The sequence below is a fragment of the Staurois parvus genome, unplaced genomic scaffold, assembly GCF_062004578.1.
Source record: "Staurois parvus isolate SC_StPar_1 unplaced genomic scaffold, SC_StPar_1.0 ptg000159l, whole genome shotgun sequence".
Taxonomy (NCBI): domain Eukaryota; kingdom Metazoa; phylum Chordata; class Amphibia; order Anura; family Ranidae; genus Staurois; species Staurois parvus.
This window is the reverse complement of record NW_028317955.1, coordinates 2,251,444-2,276,551: the sequence shown is the minus strand read 5'-3', so window position 1 is coordinate 2,276,551 and position 25,108 is coordinate 2,251,444. Positions and strand designations below refer to the sequence as shown.

The 25,108-nt window shown below is 43.8% G+C and overlaps 1 protein-coding gene across 1 annotated transcript in view; it reads left to right on the top strand.

Moving 5' to 3' along the window:
* Nucleotides 1-835: 835 nt before the first annotated feature.
* NUP160 (nucleoporin 160) overlaps nucleotides 836-25,108 on the top strand; it is a 64,601-nt gene continuing 40,328 nt past the window's right edge. The window contains exons 1-11 of the mRNA XM_089675839.1: nucleotides 836-1,002; nucleotides 5,893-6,001; nucleotides 8,700-8,910; nucleotides 10,197-10,422; nucleotides 14,402-14,477; nucleotides 16,474-16,588; nucleotides 16,712-16,870; nucleotides 21,160-21,237; nucleotides 21,360-21,463; nucleotides 22,509-22,593; nucleotides 22,735-22,803. Of these exons, the coding sequence (XP_089531965.1) occupies nucleotides 906-1,002; nucleotides 5,893-6,001; nucleotides 8,700-8,910; nucleotides 10,197-10,422; nucleotides 14,402-14,477; nucleotides 16,474-16,588; nucleotides 16,712-16,870; nucleotides 21,160-21,237; nucleotides 21,360-21,463; nucleotides 22,509-22,593; nucleotides 22,735-22,803 (1,329 nt within the window). The 5' untranslated portion in view covers nucleotides 836-905. The remainder of the gene's footprint in view (nucleotides 1,003-5,892; nucleotides 6,002-8,699; nucleotides 8,911-10,196; nucleotides 10,423-14,401; nucleotides 14,478-16,473; nucleotides 16,589-16,711; nucleotides 16,871-21,159; nucleotides 21,238-21,359; nucleotides 21,464-22,508; nucleotides 22,594-22,734; nucleotides 22,804-25,108) is intronic.

Here is a 25,108-nt window from a genome sequence, read left to right as displayed (position 1 = left end):
AATCTCCCCTCCTCCAGAGCATTGGTGGTCAGTGGGGTATAAATGTCCCCTCCTACCCAGCTTTGGAGTTAATGGGGTATAAATCTCCACTCCTCATTGCTGGTGGTCAGTGGGGTATAAATCTCCCCTCCTCCCCAGCTTTGGTGGTCAATGGGATAGAAATCTCCCCGCCTCCCCAACCTTTGTGGTCAGTGAGGTAGAAATGTCCCCTCTTCCCCAGCTTTGATGGTCACTGGGGTATAAATCTCCCCCTCCTCAGTTTTGGTGGTTAGTGGGATATAAATCTCCCCTCCTCAGCTTTAGTGATCAGTGGGGTATAAATCTTCTCACCAGAATTGGTAGTGGGGTATAAATCTCCCCTCCTCCTCCCTAGAACTGGTGGTAAGCAGGGTAGAAATATCCCCTCTTCCTCAATTTCAATGGTAAGGTATAAATCTCCCCTCCTCCCCAGCATTGGTGGTCAATGGGGTATAAATCTCCCCAAATTTGGTTGTCAGTGAGGTATAAATCTCTTTTCCCCCCAACTTTGGTAGTTAGTGGGATATAAATCTCATATCCTCAGCATTGGTGGTCAGCGGTGTATAAATCTCCCCTCCTCCCCAGCTTTAGTGATCAGTCTCCCCTCCCAAGCTTTGATGGTCAGCTGAGTAAAAACCCCCTTTCGCCCCATAATTGCTGATCAGCGTGTAACTTCTTCAATCACCGGGACACGCTATGACTAGGATTGGTGGGAGCTCACACATGCTCAGTGGCATGTCCAGTAGTAAAGATGGCGAATTGGGAATCTCAGATTCTTCTAGCACGTCAACCTAGACGTCAGTGTCATTTTGAAGCGAAGTCTCGGGCGGCAATGTGAGCGAAGCTCCGCCTCTTCTGGAGCGCCACGGCTCCCGCACTGGCGGAACATGGCGGCCTCTGTGATTTTGGAGCGGAGCTACACCGAACTGAGCGGGACCGAGCGGGAATCCAAGAGGAACTTCCGGGAGCTGAGCCTGAGGCCCGGTACTGGGCTGGGGGAGGGGCTGTGTGTAGCGGGACCGTATATACTGCACTGTGTACATGTTGGGCCGCACCGATCATACCGGGCTCCTGTCACTGACACCGCCGCCTGTGTGTGAGGAGGTGCTGTGTATAGACACTCCATTGTCACTGCCCCCCCCACTATACATAGACACCCTGAACCACAGACTGCACCCCCCCAAATATATAGACACCCTCAACCACAGACTGCACCCCCCCCCCAATGTATAGACACCCTGCACTACTGACCCCCCCAATGTATAGACACCCTGCACTACTGACTGCACCCCCCCCCAATGTATAGACACCCTGCACTACTGACCCCCCCAATGTATAGACACCCTGCACTACTGACTGCACCCCCCCCCCCCAATGTATAGACACCTTGCACTACTGACTGCACCCCCCCAAATATATAGACACCCTGCACTACTGACTGCACCCCCCCCCCAATGTATAGACACCCTGCACTACTGACTGCACCCCCCCCCCAATGTATAGAAACCCTGCACTACTGACTGCACCCCCCAATGTATAGACACCCTGCACTACTGACTGCCCCCCCCCCCCAATGTATAGACACCCTGCACTACTGACTGCCCCCCCCCCAATGTATAGACACCCTGCACTACTGACTGCCCCCCCAATGTATAGACATCCTGCACTACTGACTGCCCCCCCCAATGTATAGACACCCTGCACTACTGACTGCCCCCCAATGTATAGACACCCTGCACTACTGACTGCCCCCCCCATGTATAGACACCCTGCACTACTGACTGCCCCCCCAATGTATAGACACCCTGCACTACTGACTGCCCCCCCCAATGTATAGACACCCTGCACTACTGACTGCCCCCCCCCAATTTATAGACACCCTGCACTACTGACTGCCCCCCCAATGTATAGACACCCTGCACTACTGACTGCACCCCCCAATGTATAGACACCCTGCACTACTGACCCCCCCAATGTATAGACACCCTGCACTACTGACCCCCCCAATGTATAGACACCTTGCACTACTGACTGCCCCCCCAATGTATAGACACCCTGCACTAGTGACTGCCCCCCCCCCCCAATGTATAGACACCCTGCACTACTGACCCCCCCAATGTATAGACACCCTGCACTACTGACTGCCCCCCCCCAATGTATAGACACCCTGCACTACTGACAGCCCCCCCAATGTATAGACACCCTGCACTACTGACTGCCCCCCCAATGTATAGACACCCTGCACTACTGACTGCCCCCCCAATGTATAGACACCCTGCACTACTGACCCCCCAATGTATAGACACCCTGCACTACTGACTGCCCCCCCCAATGTATAGACACCCTGCACTACTGACTGCCCCCCCCAATGTATAGACACCCCGCACTACTGACTGCCCCCCCCCAATGTATAGACACCCTGCACTACCGACTGACCCCCCCCAATGTATAGACACCCTGCACTACTGACTGAACCCCCCCCCCCCCATGTATAGACACCCTGTACTACTGACTGCCCCCCCCAATGTATAGACACCCTGCAGTACTGACTGCCCCCCCCCCCAATGTATAGACACCCTGCACTACTGACTGCACCCCCCCCCCCAATGTATAGACACCCTGTACTACTGACTGCCCCCCCCCCAATGTATAGACACCCTGCACTACTGACTGCACCCCTCAATGTATAGACACCCTGCACTACTGACCCCCCCAATGTATAGACACCTTGCACTACTGACTGCCCCCCCAATGTATAGACTCCCTGCACTACTGACTGCCCCCCCCCCCAATGTATAGACACCCTGCACTACTGACTGCACCCCCCCAATGTATAGACACCCTGCACTACTGACCCCCCAATGTATAGACACCCTGCACTACCGATTGACCCCCCCCCCTCCCCCAATGTATAGACACCCTGCACTACCGACTGACCCCCCCCCAATGTATAGACACCCTGCACTACTGACTGCCCCCCCAATGTATAGACACCCTGCACTACTGACTGCCCCCCCAATGTATAGACACCCTGCACTACTGACTGCCCCCCAATGTATAGACACCCTGCACTACTGACTGCCCCCCCAATGTATAGACACCCTGCACTACTGACCCCCCAATGTATGGACACCCTGCACTACTGACTGCCCCCCCCCCCCAATGTATAGACACCCTGCACTACTGACTGCCCCCCCAGTGTATAGACACCCTGCACTACTGACTGCCCCCCCAATGTATAGTCACCCTGCACTACTGACTGCACCCCCCCCCAATGTATAGACACCCTGCACTACTGACTGCACCCCCCAAGGTATAGACACCCTGCACTACTACACCCTGCACTACTGACTGCACCCCCCCCCCCAGTGTACAGACACCCTGCACTACTGACTGCACCCCCCCCCCAGTGTACAGACACCCTGCACTACTGACTGCACCCCCCCCCAGTGTATAGACACCCTGCACTACTGACTGCCCCCTTCCCAATGTATAGACACCCTGCACTACTGACCCCCCCCCCCCATCAGTGTATAGACACCCTGCACTACTGACCCCCCATCAGTGTATGGACACCCTGCACTACTGACCCCCCATCAGTGTATGGACACCCTGCACTACTGACCCCCCATCAGTGTATAGACACCCTGCACTACTGACCCCCCCCCCCCCATCAGTGTATAGACACCCTGCACTACTGACCCCCCATCAGTGTATGGACACCCTGCACTACTGACCCCCCATCAGTGTATAGACACCCTGCACTACTGACTGACCCCCCCCCCCCCCCCAATGTATAGACACTCTCCACTTGAAATTTTCCCCATGTTGTCATGTTACAACCAAACATGTAAATGTATTTTATTGGGATTTTATGTGATAGACCAACACAAAGTGGCACATAATTGTGAAGTGGAAGGAAAATGATAAATGGTGTTCAAATTTTTTTATAAATGAATATGTGAAAAGTGTGACGGCATTTGTATTCAGCCCCCGGAGTCAATACTTTGTAGATCCACCTTTCACTGCAATTACAGCTGCGAGTCATTTGGGGAAGTCTCCACCAGCTTTCCACATCTAGAGAGGGACATTTCTGCCCATTCTTCTTTGCAGAATAGCTCAAGCTCTGTCATATTGGATGGAGAGCGTCTGAACAGCAATTTTCAAGTCTTGCCACAGATTCTCCATTAGATTTAGGTCTGGACTACACTGGGCCATTCTAACACATGACTATGCTTTGATCTAAACCATTCCATTGTAGTTCTGGCTGGATGTTTAGGGTCGTTGTCATGCTGGAAGGTGAACCTTCACCCAGAGATTGCCCTGTATTTTACTCCACCCATCTCCCATCAACTCCAACCAGCTTCCCTGTCCCTGCTGAAGAAAAGCATCCCCACAACATATAGCCACCACCATGTTTCACGGTGGGGATGGTGTGTTCAGGGTGATGTGCAGTGTTAGTATTCCACCACACATAGTGGTTTGCTTTTAGGCCAAAAAGTTAAAATTTAGTCTCATCTGACCAGGGCACCTTCTTCCACGTTTGCTGTGTCCCCAACATGGCTTCTCGCAAACTGCAAATGGGACTTCTGATGGCTTTCTATCAACAATGGTCTTCTTGCTACTCTTCGATAAAGGTCAGATTTGTGGAGTGCATGACTAATAGTTGTCCTGTGGACAGCTTCCCCTACCTAAGCTGTGGATCTCTGCAGCTCCTCCAGAGTTACCATGGACCTCTTGGCTGCTTCTCTGATTAGTGCTTTCTTTGCCCAGCCTGTCAGTTTAGGTGGACGGCCATGTCTTGGTAGGTTTGCAGTTGTGTCATACTGTTTCCATTTTTGGATGATGGATTGAACAGTGCTCCGTGAGATGTTCAAAGCTTGGGATATTTTTGTATAACCTAACCTGGCTTTAAACTTCTCCACAACTTTATCCCTGACCTATCTGGTGTTTTCCTTGGCCTTCATGATGCTGTTTGTTCACTAATGTTCTCTAACAAGCCTCTGAGGACTTCAGAGAACAGCTGTATTTATACTGAGATTAAATTGCACACAGGTGGACTATTTACTAATTAGGTGACTTCTGAAGGCAATTGGTTCCACTAGATTTTAGTTAGGGGTATCAGAGTAGAGGGGGCTGAATGAATACAAGTGCACACCACACTTTTCAGATATTTATTCATAAAAAAATGTGAAAACCATTTATCATTTTCCTTTCACTTCACAATTATGTGCCACTTTGTGTTGGTCAATCACATAAAATCCCAATAAAACACATTTACATGTTTGGTTGTAACATGACAAAATATAGAAACTTTTCAAGGGGTATGAATACTTTTTCAAGGCACTGTATCAGGTTTTCATAAATGAATCGGTTTATGTGAAGATAGAACAGTGACAGTTGTTATCCCAAAGAGGAATGATTCTGGTTTGTTTGAAAATTAAAAGTCAGAAGCTACAAGTACTAAGAAAACGTGTTCCAGCCAATGCAGTCCAGTGCTGGCTTCCCCACTTCCTTCACGTCCGGCTCCCCATACGGCATACGTGAGATCGAGCAGTGTAGGAAGAGTGGTCCTGCAACCTCCTGGGATGTGTGATGTTATCCCAGGAGGATGCAGGTGGACCAAGGCAACATCATCCTCGCCTAGGGGAGGATTAAGGAAGTGGGACCGGCTACCTGTCAAAGAAAGGTACTCATTCCCCCGGGGGAAAAAAACCTCTGGAATTTAGATTTAGAATGTGGGCACCTCTAATCTTCAGGTAAGGGTCTGCTTTAAGCTTTGGGGTATAGTTTTCCATGTTGGTGTATTTGCACAGTGTTCATTTTAAAGTCTTACCTTTTGTCATTATTACCTGAATTTCCCTCCTGTTATAGATGTGACACCTGTGGTTGGAGGCTCAAAATCCAGTGAGTGCGCTGGAGGTTATTATTACAAGGACAGTAGCAACCTCTTATCGGCCACCAGGAATCGGTTCTTACACTGGTGAGTGAAGTGGCATCTGAGTGCTTGTTTTATTTACATTGTTTTTTTTTTCCTTAGTATGGTTGATTTTTGTAAAGACGTAGAAGCTGTTCACTTGGCTTAGTAAATAAGGTAAAGGTGTGTTCACCATGAATACCCAATCATGTGCAGGGAAAAGGATTTTTGCATGCACCCGATTGGATGGTTGAAGTCAACACATCTTGATCTCATTCACTAAGCTAAGTGAACATTTCCATCTGTGAGTTGACAGTGTTGGCATAATATTATATTGCTGATCTCCTCTTCCAAAATTTCTATTTGCCTGGCTACTATGCTAATCTTCTGGCTTTAGTGCTTTGAATCAGAGATTTAAATTAACCGCCTCCCACCTGCCATATAAGGAAATGACGGGTGCAGGGCGGTTCTCTCTTTCTGGGAGGATGTCCTATGATCTGTGCGTGCGCGCCCCCAGGGGGTGCACAGCTCTGCGATCGGTGGTGCACTGTGTCCCTGGGTCACAGCGGATCACCAATCAACTAAAGAGCCGAGGACATCGGCTCTGTCATGTGATCAGCTATGTCCAATCACAGCTGTTCACATGTAAATAAGGAACTGCTGGTTATCGGCATTCCTCTCCTCACACTGAAAGCGCGTGAGGGGAGCCAGTAATCGGCATTACTCAGAGGGGACATGTACACTGATCATCAGGGCACTGATGATCAGTGTACCCTGATGATCAGTGTAGCCCCAGCAGTGCTACCTGTCATTGCCCATCAATGCCACGTCATTGCCCATCAATGTCACCTGCCAATGCCCAACAATGCCACATATCAGTTCCCATCTGAGCTGCCTGTCAGTGCCACCTGTCAGTGACACTGCTGCCTATCAGTGTTGCCAATCAGTGCCGCCTATCAGTGCCATATATGAGTGCTGCCTTTCAGTGCCCATCAGTGATGCCTGTCAATGCCAACCAGTGCTGCCTATCAGTGCTCATCACTGCAGCCTCATTAGCGCACATCAGTGAAGTAGAAAAATCACTTAGTTACAAAATTTTGTAACAAAAAAGCCTTTTTTTTGTTTTCAAAATTTTCAGTTTTTGGTTTGTTTAGCAAAAAATAAAAAAACCAAGTGGTGATTAAATACCACCAAAAGAAAGCTCTATCTGTCCAAAAAAAAAATATAAAAATTTCATATGGGTACAGTGTTGCATGACCGCTCAATTGTCATTCAAAGTGTGACAGCGCTGAAAGCTGGAAATTGGACTGGGCAGGAAAGGGGTATAAGTGCCCGATAGGCAAGGGGTTAAAGGTTGATTCCACCTTTTATGACCATGTCACATCCATTTTTAGCATGTAGCATGGTTCCAAGCAGACAGAGGATCGGGTAAATAAATATTTTCAATGTCTTCTAAATCTAAGTGGCCACTTAACCCTTGCAGTGTGGACGCAGCCCCACTGCAGTCAAGAATTTTCACGTTTCCTGGGAATGAGCGTTTAGACCACATCTTTGGACATGTAAAGGGACCACTAAGTGCACAGGATTTTATCTTCATGGCATAGCAGTGTGTTAAGGATTTGTCATTGCTGCTTTGTCTTAAAGTGGAACTCCATCCAGTTGGGAAGGAGCAGGTATCTAGTTTTGACAGGAACCCGCTCCCACTTCCACTCGGATCACCTAGACAATCTGAGCAGAAAGTAACCTCCCCCACCCAACCACCCCCTCGCAGTTTTCTGGGACACGTCACAGGTCCCAGAAGACTGCAGGACCATTCCCAAAGTGCAGTGCAGCACAATGGGCAGGCGGCTGTAAAGCGGAAAGCAGCATAGCCGTCTCCCCACAGTTAGTATACCAAAGCTGGGATCCTAAAGGCTAGTGAGGAATGCGTTGATCCCTGGAGAGATAAGTGTTCTTTTATTAAAAGTCAACAGTTACAGAATTTTTAGTTGCTGACTTTTAATTTTCTTTTTTTTTTCTCCCCCCCCCCCCCCCAGAGTGAACCTCGTCTTCAAATTCACTTTTTGTAACACAAGAAACTGTTCAAATCTAATGAATTGTTTTGAATGTTCCAAGACTTTTATAATGATTAGGGATGCACCGATAACTTTGCCGATACCAAGTATTTTCCTGAGTACTCATGAAAATCCTGCTGATTCCAGAAACTTTGCGGTGCAATTTGCGTCAATACAAAATGAATGGGTGCAGGTTGCACACAATGGCATGCGATTTGAACAGGAACGGTTTCCCCAACACCACTCCTGTGTGAACCCAGGCTGAAATCACTGACAAGTGTGGGTTCACACAGGAGCGGTGGGGAAATCGCATGCCATTTTGACAGGAATCGCACTGCATGCCATTCGTTGCAGTGCGGTTTGCGCCCATTCATTTTGTGTGGGTGCTAATCAAACCGCAAAGTATCGTTACTCAGTATCGGCAAGTACTTGACCGAAAGTATAGGTACTCATACTCCCCAATTATAAAAGGGGTATTGGTGCATCCCTAATAACCATAATGCTGCTGTACTGTAAGGCAGAACTACAAACCCCTGAAGCTGGGTCCAAGTGCAAAGCATGTGTAATTTGGCACTGTTAAGGGAAAGACTTACAAATGTGTGGCAAATACTAGGTTTTTGGGTCTATACATCAATGTCAGCCCTTAGCCTGGTGAGCACTTTGTTATATATATTGTTTTTTTCATGTTTATCTGTTATATGTGCTCTCAGGACCTCACATGGGGACACGCTGGAACTGGTGGAGGAGTCATTGGATACCAACCTCCTGAACAATGCCATCCGACTCAAGATCCTTAGTTGTTCCATTTTACCTGGAGGAGTCCACGTGTGTGAGACGCACAGCTATGTGATTATCCTGATAGTCACAAATCAGACGGTTCACAGGCTGGTACTGCCCCATCCTTCACGCATGTACAGAAGTGTAAGTATCATCTGGTACAGTAGAGACAAGGTTTGCTTTTAATGTGAAAGGTCTGCTTTAAGCTTCATTCACACAGATGAGTAGGGGCACAGAATGTCGAGGACCACCGTATTTCTGTGGCAAGAGTTGCAGGTATTGGAAATCACACATTGAATTGTTCAATGCAATTTTTGGATAGATATGCGGTCCTGGACACAGACAATTTGCCTCAATGTGCAGTTACATGCAGACAGCTGCATACCTGTCATTGGTTTTCTGTCCGTGGCTGATTCCATACACCTGTGATCATTACTGCAGAAATACCCAAATGCTTAGCAGTCTATGGCCTTACTTGGCAATGTGATTTTATGATTGGGGAAAGTACAACAAAAAGAAAAACCTGTTGATCTGCCCAAAAGTCTGGGTGCTCCTAACTTTGCTTGGGCTTACAACAGAGTGCCTTTGTTGATATAAAATTCAACCCAGCGTTGTCAGCCCTGGCTGGTGAACTACAGAACTCTTCCTGTCTCTTCATACGCATACATCGATTTCTTTCCCAGCAAAGCAATACTTTCATCCTGATTCCCCAGATCTGCCATGTAACTACGTGTAGGGAAAGGGCTCTTGGAAGATGTAACTTTGAGGGAGTACCTATGTCATTAGTGTTTTCCATACATTTTATTAACATGGTGATTATATCACCTACAGCAGGGTTGTCCCTGGGGCCAGATTTGTCCCTTTTTCACTTGCCTTTATCCGGCCCTTGAGGCATTATTCTTGCCATTGACACCAACAATGGAGCATGTGTCCTGCCATTGACACCAACCATGGAGCATAACTCCTGCCATTGACACCAACAATGGGACACTATTCCTTCCCTTGACACCAATGATGAGGCATAATTCCTTCCACTGACAGCAAAAATGGGGGCACGTTTCCTTCCATTGAACCCAGCTATTTCTCCTTCTAATACAACTGGGCACAGTCCAACCCCCCCCCCCAAAGTCTGAAGGAGGACAGTAAACTCGCCCTTTCTTTAGAAAGTCTGGAAACCCCTGAGCTAGAGTAATGAAAGATGTGTCTGGTTACAGCAAAATAAAAAAATGTTGGGATTTGTTCTTCAGGGAAAGAGGGATATCAGGGGATACATTATCTGCCTAAACAGTGCTTGGACAGTCACTAAGTGAATAACCCCTCTGTTGATTTTCAATGGAATGCCTGTTTCTGAATCCATAACACAACATGGCTCTCTTCATTTTGCTGTAAATGCTTTGTTCATTTTTGCCACTGTGATTTCTGTTTTGCAGGAGATCATTTCAGATAGCCAGATGCAGTCCATATTTACAGATATTGGCAAAATGAACTACAAGAACCCATCAAACAGCTATGTGATACCCACGCAGCCTGGCCGTGCGCAGAACTCCAATGCATCCACTGCGTGGCTGAGCAGTGACGGAGAAGCACTGTTTGCCTTTCCATCAAGTTCCGGTGGCATCCTCGTTGTCAAGATGCCTCATTTTGATGATGATGATGGTAATATTCCTTTGTTTTGTACAGATAGTAATGTCTTCATTCCAGGGGTAGTTTATTATATAACAAGGGCACATGTAGTAGTCCTACACATGTCTCTGCACAGTAAGCCACTGAGATGCATTTCTCAGCAGTGTTGGGGCAATAGTCTTTTAAGGTGATTGCTATGAATAAATGAATCTCTGGGAATGTGTATTGAAAGCCCAACTGAACCATCAGTTTAAGACTTAAAATATGGAACCCTGGTTCATTTTGGGGAAGCAGTGATCTTTTTATAGAGTTCTGACACATCCCCTGCTGAGGTAAGTATGAGCCTTGATTACATAGTTATAGGTCCGACTCAGTCGGGGCATGCCACACCTCTGCAATGAGAACAATGCTTCTCTGTATAGAGGGAGGTTCCCACTTTGCAGTTGCTGGCAGAGAACAGGCTTTCCTTCTCTGACTGTGGCTGCTTTAGAAATTGAACTGTAAGACAGTTTTTAATGCACATAAAATGTATTTAGTTCAGGATCTGAACTCTAAGGCTGCCCAGAAATGGCATTCAGAAGATTGATTTAATTGAAAGCCGTTTCCTTAAATCTCAACTCGACACAAGAAAAAATGTACCCTTTCAGTGAGGATTCCCCCATTGCAAAGGTTAACAGCTGATTGGGTCTAGGAGTACTGGGATTAGGATGAACACTTTACTCCCATCCCTATAGGCTCCCTCCATGTGTGACCACCCAAAGCCTCCTCTCTAAAGCACTCTTGGATGAGGTCTGATGCCTGCCTCCTCCAAGTAGAATGCTGGGTTAATAGCCATTGCATATGATGATGGCGAGGGATCGCCTGGAATGTCAGGGAAAAGAGAACAGTGCCAGAGCAATAGAAGTATTATCGCCTCTTCCTCTACACCTTTAAAGTTTTATTTCAGGTACTTGTATAACGCCGTCAATTTACGCAGCACTTTACATATATATATTGTACATTCACATCAGTCCATAACCCCCAAGAGGTGTACAATCTAAGGTCTCTAACTCACATTCATACATACACATACTAGGGACAATTTAGACAGGATCCAATTAACTACCAGCATTTCTTTGGAGTACCCGGAGGAAACTCACGCATGCACAGGGAGAACATGCAAACTCCAGGCAGGAGGTGCCATTGCTGGGATAAAGTTTTTTACATTTTCAAGTTTCCCGCCGCCCGTACGTCCCGACGTCACAGGGACCGAAACACGGAAGCCGGGTGCCCGCATCAGCCGGAGGAGATGGCTGGGTACGCTGCAGGGGACACATCGCGGGAGCGAAGGACAAGGTAGAACATGCAGGGAGAACATGCAAACTCCAGGCAGGAGGTGCCATTGCTGGGATAAAGTTAATGAACATTTGACAAGTGCAGCAGAGTGGTGAGCCCCACTGCAAGAGCTTTTTTATTTTTATTTTTTTCTCTCTATCATTTAAAATACATCTATGATAAAAAAAAGTTCTAGACCCTTCATTTCTTTGTAAGTTGGCAAACGTATAAAATCTTCAGGGGATCAAATCATTTCCCCTGAAGATTTGCCTTTGGGATATAGTGTAAAGATAAAATGTTACTAAACCCAGGACCCTGCATTCACTATATCTGCTCTCCCACAGAACATGGAAATGCAATTATTTTAGTAAATATAAACTACCAAATACCTTTTTTCTAATCAGCAGTATATAACAGTCTTGTGACTTTTATCAGTGTCTGGATGAGCACTGGCTAATCTTGTAGGAGTAGTTTTCATTCTCCTTTGACTGTCCTCTGAGGCTCCATAACCCCTGACTTTTGTCTGCGCAGTGTTGATTGGCCCTGTGCTGATCACATGCACCCTCCTAAAGGAAAAAAAAAAAACCTCTAGCAGTACACACTAAACTGAGCATGTGCAGAGTGACTCCTAGAGCTCTGTACTATCAGCAGATGGATAGGGGACAGTAGAAGGGGAGGATCAGAGAAGACAGGCTCAAACAGCCTTTTTACACCATGCAGAGGATTAACCTTTTAGTTTCCACAGGGAGTAGAACAAGCATGCTTTACTGCAGATTTTGTACGTTTGCCCACTTACAAAGAAATGAAGGGTCTATAACTTTTTATCATAGATGTATTTTAAATGATAGAGAGAATATCAACCAAAAATCCAGAAAAAAAAACACGATACAAAATGTTATAAATGAGTAAAATAGGTATTTGATCCCCAAGCAAAACATGACTTAGTGCTGTGGGTTTAGTAACACTTTAAGCTTTTAAAAGCCTTTTTTTTTTTAAATGTTTTTTTGTTTTGACTAGTTATTTGTGTAGTTACAGTATATTCGCTGGCTACTTTCTTGACTTCCCTTGTAACGATGGACTGAAATGTTGTGGCTGCAGTTTGTAGTGTCATGGCCGATCAATTTCCGTATGTATTGGTAGAGCTTGTTCCTGTTCTAGGTAATGCAGCGTGCGCTCGTTGCGGTCTGCTCGTCACATTACAAATGCGGGAGTGCTAATCTAATTAAAGTCTTCCAGATGTATCAGTGAGCTGTCTGTGAATGTTCTGCCTGCTCTTGTGTATGTGCCAGATCTAATGACCGTCTAGCTTTCACCTGTACCAGCACTAGAATGCGAGATCCAGGGATTGCAGGATATGTAGGTTTCTTCACAGTAAGTGTCAGGTCTCACACTACAGACAGAGGTCATGCTTTAACCTGTGCAGTGCCATGCGGTATGCCTCATCTTTGAACACCAAAAAAAACGGCTGACACAAGAATGTAAAGAAATACTCTACTATTGGCTGTGCATACAGGGCAACAAATGACACCATGAAACTACATGATCAATGCACATCTTAGGAAAGTAGGACGCCTTTAAGGTGTGTAAACGGCCTCTAAGGAAGCCAACAGAGAGGCTGCACATTTTTAAAGTGGCTGTAAAGCTCGGCCTGCTGGTGCAGCAAGACAGTGCAGGGTATTAATATGCAGCGCTTCATGTTTTCCTGCAAAAATTATTGTTGTTTGAAATGGGGTTTCAGGGTAAGTGGAGCTTGTGTGGGTTTTTTTTTTTTTCTTTTTTTGCAACTTCAAAGATTTTCAGAAGCTTTTATTTAACCTCCCTAACGGTATTCCCGAGTGTAGCTCGGGGAAAAAAATGTCAGTACCAAAAGCGGTAACCCCGAGCTACACTCGGGCTTACCATGCGGCGCTGCATAGGGAGTCCCTGCAGCACTTACCTTGTCCTTCGCTCCTGCGATGTGTCCCCTGCAGCGTCCCCGGCTATCTCCTCCGGCCGATGCCGGCATCCGGCTTCTGTGTTCCGGTCCCTGCGACGTCGGGATGTACGGGCGGCGGCGGGAAATTTGAAAATTTAAAAAAGTCATTTTTTTCAAAACGATTTTACATAGTAAAACATTGCTGTTTCAACCCATTTCACATACATTTTGTCCCTAGTGCTTTGTCCTGTCCCCTGTCTGCATTTTGTCTGTTCTTTCTGCCTGGAAACTGAGAAATGTCCACGGCGTCCAAAAAGTGTCCCTTTAGGTCAAAAGCGGTTTTAGATCAGCTAGAGAACAGCGATAGTAAATCAGAACCACGTGCAGAATTGAGTGATAATGATTTGTGGAGAAATTTGTCATCAGACACTAAAAACGATTTTGTGACTTTGCTCAGCGATGTGCGAACTTGGCGCTATATTTCAAATTTCCGTGTTTTTGGTTTGATTATATTATTGAATTAAATGTATTATTATTATATTATTATTTTTTATGATTATTAAATTATAATTTATGATTACGTGTTTCAAATTTTATCATACCCGGGATGTTTAATAGACTCTTGTTCGGACAGATTTCAGTGAGTTATTCCTAAATATTACAGCCTACAATAAAAAAACTACATATTTCCATGCAAAATAATGGTACCACTTTCAGCACCAAAAATCTGAAATCATACCGCTAGGGAGGTTAATTATTCAATGGTGTTTGCTATATCCTCAGGGGCAGTGACTACGGTGGAACTCAAGCAATCCTCTGTTATCAAGTTATTAACTGGCTGGATGCCAACAGTGATACGGTTAGTATGAACATTGGGGCTAATGTAAGTTTGTGTGGCTCATTCTACGTTGTGAAGCTGTCATGGGTAAAGCACCATCAGATTTAATAAAACCACATCTGCTAAGCCCAACAGAATCCTTCTTCCTCTGTGTGTGGAGCCTCATCTGTATTACTGAGCACAAGGAAATTCATTTTCAATTGCTCCTTCCAGTCCAATAGTTGGGCGCCAATTGTATAGATTTCGCTGTTTAAAGTGTCATGTCAGGTTTCTTAAATTTTAATGAAGTAAAGAGATGTGGCAAAATAAATATACTTTAAATAATATTAAAATGTGTCTAAACCACAATGCTTTTTTTCTTTATCAATGGCACGTAATCCCACTCTTGGGTTCTTATCATTGTCTGTGTTCCCATTGGGGAGATTCACTCTCTGTATTTGTCTTGGTGACCATTGTTACAAGTACAGTAAGTAAAGTTGTCACCAGAATAGGAGGTTAGCGGAAATCTTCCAATGGGGACACTTGTTTATTTATTTCAGGTACTTATAAAGTGCCGTCAATTTACGCAGCACTTTACATATATATTATACATTCACATCAGTCCCTAACCCTCAAGGGGCGTACAATCTAAGGTTCCTAACTCACATTCATACATACACATACTAGGGCCAATTTAGACAGGATCCAATTAACCTACTAGCATGTCTTTGGAGTGTGGGAGGAAACCGGAGTACCCGGAGGAAACCCACGCAGGCACAGGGTTGTTCTGATGACAGCTGTGTAATAGGTGAGTACCACTTGCTTTTAGAGAGATTTCTTCTCACTGCTTGTTGTGTCTCTGGGACAGGAAGTCAGGGAAAAACTCCCTTACAGAAGGACTGCAAAAGCTTTTTCCTACTTTATCACATACATAAAACGTTTGCCTTTGCATGTACCTTAACTACCAGTTTTGTCCTGTTGTATAGACCAGCCTTTCTCAACCAGGGTGCCTTGAGGTTTCTTCAGGGGTGCCTTGGCAAAATGTATTAAAAAGCCAGCGGGTGGAATGAGCCTGCCTTTTCATTACACAGTCACAGGTTTTTATTGTGCACCTTCTAGCCACTGGCGTCCTGACAACCAATGACATCATCAGTTGATAAGAAGGATGTCAGTTGCCTACACAGCATCCTAGTTTGACCCTCCCCCGCCCCTCGCCATCAGTGCTGGGGTCACATTAGCTCTGTGATGGATAAAAACTGAAGGAGAAGAGAAACAATGGAATACTAGTCAGTACCAGTGTGCAATGGTGTATTTGCTTCGGAAGAATAAATCACCTCTAATGTTGGGTGTCCTACATGTGTGGATGTTGCTGCGTAATATAAAACTATTAGAATAGTTTTCACATTTCAGAATGGGGTGTCTCAAGACTGTCTATAATTTTAAAGGGTGCCCTGGGACTGTCCATAATTTTAAAGGGTGCCCTGGGACTGTCCATAATTTTAAAGGGTGCCCTGGGACTGTCCATAATTTTAAAGGGTGCCTTGACAGAAAAAAAAGTTGAGAAACACTGGTATAGACTTTTGAATAATCATTTGTGCAAATTCTGGCCATAGGCGGTTCAAATGCCAGCAGCATAGATTGTGCCCTCTGCTGATTGGAGAGCGCTGGCTCTGACTCAGCAGGAGGATGTTGGGCCTCTGCAAAAATTCTGCTTCCTCACAGAGTGAGAGTTGATCTGTGCAGCAATCTGGCAGGGGACAGGCTTTCCTACACAGGCAGGTTGTGCCTGTGTTAGTTTTTTTTTTTTGTTTTTTTTAAATAAAGTTAACAATTAGACTTTGCACACCTCATGTTTTCATGCATCGGGAATGTATTTTGCAAATTTAAATTGGAAGTCCAAATAAAGTTGTATATTCTCATCCATTGTTGGTAGAAAATCTAAATTGGCCATAAAGATAAAAGTACGCCTTACATAGCGAAGTAGGTATAAACAGATACCTCATTAAATATAGATATCTTTTTTTTTTCCCCTCTCTAGGGGTGATCATGGTCCTGCACATCTTCCTGTAAGCTTAGCTGTCCACTGCCTTGAAAACGATGCTTTAATATTTGCATTATGCCAGGATCACAAACTCCGCATGTGGTCTTACAAGGTAAGTGCCCACTGCAAACAACATTTAGGTTGTGTGACTAATAATACTAAGGATGCCTTAGTTATATTTTTATATTCTATCAATAAGATATCTTATTCATGGCTTTTTGTCCTGTCATTTCAGGATCAGATGTGCCTTATGGTGTCTGATATGCTGGAGTTTGTGCCCTTTAGTAAGGATATGCGGCAGACTCCAGGCATTGGTCACAAGCTAAGACTGGCTCACTCTACATCTATAGGACTTTATCTTGGGGTGTACCTACACACACCCAGCCAAGGACAGGTATGTGTGCGCTACCAGGCATCAGGCTGTATCTCTGAAGCCAAAGATTCTCAAACCTGTTACTTTTTTCATCTTTACAACAGTATCCTGGCAGAAGGACATCTCAATTGCTTCATAAAATGGTGGCCTTTTAGTACTGGAGTACTGACTTTAGTTTCCAAAGGGACTGTGGCAGGCATTCTGACACTGGGGGGAACTGACTTGGTGTCACTGACATCCCCAGTGACACCAATACAGTGATCAGTGCTAATAAAAGCACTGACAGTGTACTAATGACACTGGGCAGGAAGGGGTTAACGTGGGGCGATCAAAGAGTTAACTGTGTGCTGTTTTACTTTGGGGGCTCTGTGTGTGTTTCACTGTAAGCACACTGCTTTGTATGGCTCTGCTATGCAAAGCCATATAAAACAGTGTGCAGAAGCTGACAGGGGAGAGATCTGTATTGTTTACATACAGGCCTCTTCCCCATCAGAGATACTCGGTGATCACCTGGTACCAGTGAGTAATCTCCGTCCGGGACCCGGTGATTGACAACCGACGCCGCTAATAGCAGCGAGGGTAGGGCGCACGTGCCCCCTACCCAGAACTGCAAAATCAGGTGTGTATGTATGTATGTGTATATATATATATATATATATATATATATATATATATATATATATATATATATATATATATATATATATATATGTGATTTTGTGCACCCTTGCTGCCCTGTAGCAATATTTCTGCTATAGGGTGGTGCAGAACTGGTTAAGTTTTTTTAAATACGTGTGTGTGTATATATAGATAGAGATATATATATATATATATATATATATATATATATATATATATATATATATATACGGTGGGGATCGAAAGTTTGGGCACCCCAGCTAAAAATTTGTAATAATGTGCATAAAGAAGCCAAGGAAAGATGGAAAAATCTCCAAAAGGCATCAAATTACAGATTAGACATTCTTATAATATGTCAACAAAAGTTAGATTTTATTTCCATCATTTACACTTTCAAAATAACAGAAAACAAAAAAATGGCATCTGCAAAAGTTTGGGCACCCTGCAGAGTTAATATCTTGTACTGCCCCCTTTGGCAAGTATCACAGCTTGTAAACGCTTTTTGTAGCCAGCCAAGAGTCTTTCAATTCTTGTTTGAGGTATCTTTGCCCATTCTTCCTTACAAAAGTCTTCCAGTTCTTTGAGATTTCTGGGCTGTCTGTCACGCACTGCTCTTTTAAGGTCTATCCATAGATTTTCAATTATGTTGAGGTCAGGAGATTGTGAAGGCCGTGGCAAAACCTTCAGTTTACGCCTCTTGATGTAATGCCCCGTGGATTTCGAGGTGTGTTTAGGATCATTATCCATTTGTAGAAGCCATCCTCTCTTTAACTTCAGCTTTTTCACAGATGGCATCAAGTTACCATCCAAAATTTGCTGAAATTTTATTGAATCCATTTTTCCTTCCACTCGTGAGATGTTCCCTGTGCCACTGGCTGCAACACAACCCCAAAGCATGATTGATCCAACCCCATGCTTAACAGTTAGACAGAGGTTCTTTTCATTAAATTCTGTGCCCCTTCTTCTCCAAACGTACCTTTGCTCATTCCAGCCAAAAAGTTCAATTTTAACCTCATCGGTCCACAGAACTTGTTTCCAAAATGCATCAGGCTTGTCTATATGTTCATTTGCAAAGTTCAAACGTACAAGTATCTCTTTATAGTGGAATAGTGTACCACAACTCCAGTGTCTGCCAGATCTTTCTGGAGGGATCGTGCAGTCAAACGTGGGTTTTGAATTGTTTTTCTCACAATCCTGCGAGCTGTTCTGTCTGATATTTTTTTTGGTCTTCCAGATCTTGCTTTAGCTTCCACTGTTCCTGATGACTGCCATTTCTTAATTACATTCCGAACAGAGGATATTGACATCTTAAAACGCTTTGCTATCTTCTTATAGCCTTCTCCAGCTTTGTGAGCAACAACTATTTTCAGTTTCAGTTTTCTAGACAACTGCTTAGAAGAACCCATGGTGCTGATTGTTGGGGCAAGGTCAGATGAGTCTGGGTATTTAAAACCTTTGAGCTTGACATCACCTGGTCTTCCCAGACGATGACTGAGAACGATCCATGACACTGGCAGGTCTCAGCATTGCAAAGGGGGCAGTGCATGCTATAAATTCTGCAGGGTGCCCAAACGTTTGCAGACGCCATTTTTTTGTTTTCTGTTATTTTGAAAGTGTAAATGATGGAAATAAAATCTAACTTTTGTTGACATATTATAAGAATGTCTAATCTGTAATTTGATGCCTTTTGGAGATTTTTCCATCTTTCCTTGGCTTTTTTATGCACATTAATACAAATTTTTAGCTGGGGTGCCCAAACTTTCGATCCCCACTGTATATCTTACTTGATGTTTCAGCTTGTGTCTTGTTCAGTGGTGGTCAGGTTTCAGCTTTCCTTACTTTGGCCATGTCTCTGAGCACTGAACACCTTGTACTTCTGGAATATGGCAGCACTGGAGGATAATGGGTTCCTGATAGCTTCAAGTTTGATTCTTCTCAAATCTATGGCACTTAATTTGCGTTTTTTTTTCTCAACATGTTTCTTGCAGCCCTGTTTACTATTTGCAACAAAACGTTTGATGGTTCTGTGATCACGCCCCAATATCTTAGCAATTTCAAGAGTACTGCATCCCTTTGACTTTTTACCATTTTTGACTTTTCAGAGTTAGTTAAACCTCTTTTTTGTGCCCGTTTTGCCTGATGAAAAGAAGCTACCTAATAATTGTGCACACCTTGATATAGGATGTTGATCTCCTTAGGCCACACCCTCCCTCATTCCACAAATACACATCACCTGATATGCTTAAATCCAATACGCATTCAAGTTTATACATCTTGGAGTTGGACAATATGCATAAAAATGATGATTTGGTCAAAAAACCTAGTAATTGCCTAATAATTGTGCACACAGTGTACATATAAAAAATATTAGAAAAAAAAAACTCCATTTCGGTTTTCGGCCAAGTGCATCCTGAATTTTCGGCTTCGGTCCAGAATTTTAATTTTGGTGCACCACTAGCTCTGTGTTATTTTTACAGCAAATATTGGTACTTTTATATGTTAAAAGGGTGGAAATCTTACATATGCCACAAAGCTTAAAATCCTTTTGTGGTCTCCCTTGATGTGGGTGTCAGTCATTCTCTGCCTGGCCTTTAAGTAGAATTCCACCCTCACTCAATGAGCAGCAGTGAAGGTGCGGAGCATGGTGGAGATGCAAGACATGTCATATGGTTTTATTTAGACCTGGTTCACACTGATGTGTGGAATTCGCAGCGTTTTTTAGTGCAAATTCCGCACCACATCATCAGAATCGCACCCCGTTCATGTGAACCGCTGCGGGTGTGTATGTTACGTTAACAACACCCCGAAAGCGGTCCACAAAACGTGGTGCGATGTGCAGAATCGGATCACATGAACACATGATCCCAAAAAAGGGTCCTGCATGTTTTTGGTGTGGGTGGCGGTGTGAATAGAGCCATACAACGTATGGCTCTGATCGCACCGCTCACAAATCACGTGATTTGCACAGGAATGCAGTGCGGTTCCTGTGCCAATCACATGCGATATACAGAGCCACACGTATGTGAACCCAGGCTTAACGGAATTGTAAACCTAATTTTAAAAAAATGTCATACTTACCTGCTCTGTACAATGGTTTTGCACAAAGCAGCCTTGATCCACTTCTTGTGTCCCCCAGCAGCGCTTCTCCTCCCTGCAGTGCACACAGTGCAGCTTGGCCTGCATCTCACTCTCTCCACAGGCTGTGATTTGACAGCAACAGTAGCCAATGGTTCCTGCTGTTGTCTCCCTGTCCTGTGAGGAGAATGAAATGCAGCACTCAGGCACGGTGCTGGATTGACATCGGGCTTTGGTAAGTATAAGGGGGAAGCTGAACACAGAAGATTTTTTTACCTTAATGCACAGAATTCCTTCAGGCAAAACCACTTCTGCCTTTACAACCACTTTAGGCTTCAGAGTTTTTTTTTTTTTCTGCTTTTAGTTTCAACTTCAGTGTCTCTCAGCTGCATGGTATGCCAAGTACGAGGTGCCACAGAGGCAAAGCTGTCACTGCCCTCACTGTAAATTTTTCTTTTGAGACTAAAGGATGTTGTTGTGCAGGTGCCTGTTATGAACAGATCACCTGAACAACCAGCTTGGGTAAATTCGAACGGCAAGTAACTGAAATCGTACAAAACGCATTGCTGATGCTTATGTTTTTTTTGTTCTTCCAGTTCTGCGTTTTCCAACTCATTACTGCTGAAAGCAATCGCTACAGTTTAGATCATATCTCCACAATTTTTTCAAACCAGGTATGGAAATGTGTTTTACATATGTCCATTTTCTTGTGCTCAGCAGTTTTAAAAAAAATGTAACTTGGACTTAATTTGACTTCCTGTGTTTTTGCTTGTTTTTTTTTTTTTCTTTTTTTTAGGAAACATTGGTTGATTTTACATTTACATTGGCAACCACTGATATCTGGGCCTTGTGGCTTGATGAAGAAAACCAGACAATTGTGAAACACATTAATTTTGAACAGTGAGTAGATTATAATTTTTTTTGTTTGTCTGAAGAGTCTGTCTTTTGTCTGAAGACCATTTGGAAACCTAATGTAGCGCACATTAAACAATCAGATTACCAGAGAACAAGAGGTTGCATCTTCAGTGTTTGATAATACCTACTCAGAAGTAGCTGGTGAGATTTAGCTACGGACATGACTACAATTTGGAATCTTTACACCACTGCCATGATCTTGATTTTATTTTTCTAGATAAGTGGTTTCAGCTTGATGTGCAGAACTCGCTGCAATCTCAGAAATAAGGTGTCACCTGTCAGGCTTCTAGTCTCGTCTTTTGTGTGAATGCCAGAGAAATTGAATATTACTTGGCTATTTTCTCCCAAGCTCAGATGTTCTTTATTCATAAAAATGGCATGAATCAGGAAAATATCACTATATGGATACCAGATGGAGCTGATTTGTGCTATTAGAAATGAAGATCATTCCACCTGAAGAGAGAATAGCCTGGTAGCATTTGATTTTGCTGGCTTTGTGTACATGCAGTTCTGAAAGTTGAACATGCGTTATTTTTTTTTTTTTAATACACCCACAAGTGTATTTGTGCATATGTGGTTTGTTTTTATTTCAACAACCTTTGAAGTATTTTTTTCATCCTACTGTCCAACCGTAGTTTTTTTTAGGAAAAATGTGGCAACAAATTGCAGCTAATCAACAATCATCTTTCATTTCTTTGACTGCTCTAAATGTAAGAATTGTTTATTTCTGATTGCATTTGTTTTTTACATTTTTACCATGATTAATTTTCTGTACACTGCCTATCCTGCAAAATCATGGGGGATATACAGGATGCCAAAGATCTTATCCCCTGTTTTAGTTGGCTGGGCACAAAAAAAACTGACATTTTTTCCTCTATTAACCAGTGATCCCTCCTTCCTTGCCTTACAGAGGTTGGGCTCCAAAGCGTGTTTGACGGGGCTTGTTTTGGTTGATTGTGTAGTAAGGTATTGCACATTACAGTAAATAAATTGACAAGTCATGGTTTTTTGATATATAAATGTATTTCAGCAACCAAGCTGCCCAGTGGAATAATGTTTTCATCAATCCTTTGCCAGAAGAAGAGCTGAACATTGCAGATGAACAGGACCCAAGGGTCAGTATATATCTAATGTGCAGGTTTGGTGTGTGTGTTTTTTTTTTTTTGTTTTGTTTGTTTTTTTAAAGCAAACTATGTATCTATATATATATATTCTATAATTTAAAACTTTTTCTCATGTTTGTATTTTAATGACAGGAAACATTCCTGGAGTGTTTGTTTGCCCCTGGAAGGTTTACAGTTGCTTCCTTGTTTAAAACACTACAGGTAAAAAAAGCAGTTGTTTATAGACACATCCTAGGAGAGCATTCTGGTGTGAGTCCCTAACTTGTTTTTCTGAATGCAAGCATTGTAAATACCTGAATTTAATCTGACATCATCCTGTTGTGGACTCTGTAGAGCAGGAATGGAGTGTGAGAGGAAGAAGCAGCACAAGGAGCAAATGTGTGTGCTGACAAGAAAGCAGAGTGACACAGATGAGTTCGTCATTGTGCTGCTTCTCCTTTCACTGTCCAGTCTTAGCTTGGAGTGCAAGTCCAGGGCAACCTTGTCCCAGAGGAAGCCAGTTGAATGATCTTGACCATCAGACTGAAGACATCTAGCAGCAGAAAAAATGTACTGTGGTAAAATAGCTGATAGAGCCTGGTGGGTCATACCAGGTGCTCAGGGGTGGACTCACCATTTGGAAACTTGGGCACTGCTCGAGGGCCCGGGGTCAGTAGGGGGCCCCATGAGATGCCCCTTATACCTTTTTCATAGGCTTTTTTGAGTTTGGGCAAGGACACAGGGGCCCCATGATCCCCTATTGCTCGGGGGCCCCATGAGTTGTCAGTCCGCCCCAGGGTGCTGGATTCTTTTTTGTCTTGGATACCCTTTCAGTGAGATCTCCCCACTGCTGTTCTTGTCTGTTGTTGTCCACCTGCATGTTTTTTGATATCAGCAACAAATTATCCAGCGCTGCCTGTTGTTTCCTGCATAATATAAAATAAATTATAATTAGTCTATAGGGAGAGAGGGAGACTCTCATAATGGGGACAGAAGATGGCAGGAACTCAAGAGTGGAGATCTGATCAGCAGAATTCTCAAGAAACACAGTATATGCTGTATAGGAAATTCTCAGTGATCCAAATGAAACTTGCAGTGCTGCTCTAAGCTCAGAGATCTCCTTGCTGGTTGCAGTGAAGGGAGCTGACATCTGTGCACTAGTGTTCAAGCATTATCAAAAGAGAAGAAAAGGCGCCACTCACCAATCTAGAGCATTAGTATGTAGATGTAGCTCCTTTCCAGTGATGCCCCCAGACATGTTTCCCCCTGTTCACTGGGACAAAACATGTCAGGGGGGCATGGCTGGCTAGGAAACCCTGTTTAGTTGCCCAGCATCTACCATAAACTAAAATATTTCCATTTTTGGGTGGACTAACCCTTAAGGCAGTTATCACAAGAAAAGATCTGATACCTCCAATTATAGTTTCCCAGTTCCTATCATATCCTTAGCCCTGCTTAGCAGCTAAGGAATGAAGTTTTATCAGATTACGCTATATTAGTTACATTGCTGTAATAGTAGGGGTTATCTACTGTTAGCTTTGCTGACACTCCGATCATTTGTCCAAAAACTAAGTTATTGAATGTTAGTATTTGGCTCCTTTCACACGGGCGTTCTGTCTGTTGATAGATGAAAAACAGACAGCAATGCATTCCTATGGGCGAATGGATGTAAATGGATGTCGTTCAATTACATCAGTTGTAGATCCGTTCCTGTTCAGGTCCGTTTATTAGACAGAATGTCTGCATTTTTGTTCCATTTAAAATTTGGAAGCGGACGAAAAATGAATGAATACTGATGTAAATGGAATCTCTTTTTTTCTTAGCAAAGACGTGACTGAACGGATGACACCCCTGTGAATGAGGCCTTAAGGGCCCGTTCACACCAGCCTAGTGCGCTGCGGTGTGTTAAACGCACATTCATTTGAATAGGCTGTCTATAGCACCACAATGGAGCAAAAATCATACATGCAACATTTTCGGCAGCACATCACAATTAAGTTATGTGTTGTAAACACCCCTATCAGTGAGGTGTGCTGGGTGCCATTCAGAATGAATGCACAGCAAGGTGTGTAATTTGTGGTACCGCAACATGACAGTGTAAACAGGCCTGAATTTTTTTTTTTCTGGTTGAGTGTTTTAAAACCTGTATCTCTGAAAGGCTTTATACACAAAGCTGTCACCTGTGTATATCATCACAAGCCATGGAAAGTGAACATGCTCTACTCTTATAATTAACACCAAAGTGAATTCTTACTTATCTTTGTGAATGAGGTGAAACAAAGTGAACATTCCTTGCACAACAAAAACCCAATCATGCAAGGAAAATGAATGCAGGATTTGTGTTTGCACATGATCAAATGATTGAAGTTAGCATAGCTTCTCCTTATTCACTAAGATTAGTTAATTTTCTCTTTCATTATTGAATGAGGTGAAGTTTTGCTGACGTCAGTCTTTTTAGTTTTCTTTGCAAAGCAAGTTTTCACTTTACTTCACCTCATTCGTTTAAGATAAATGAACAAGATCTACT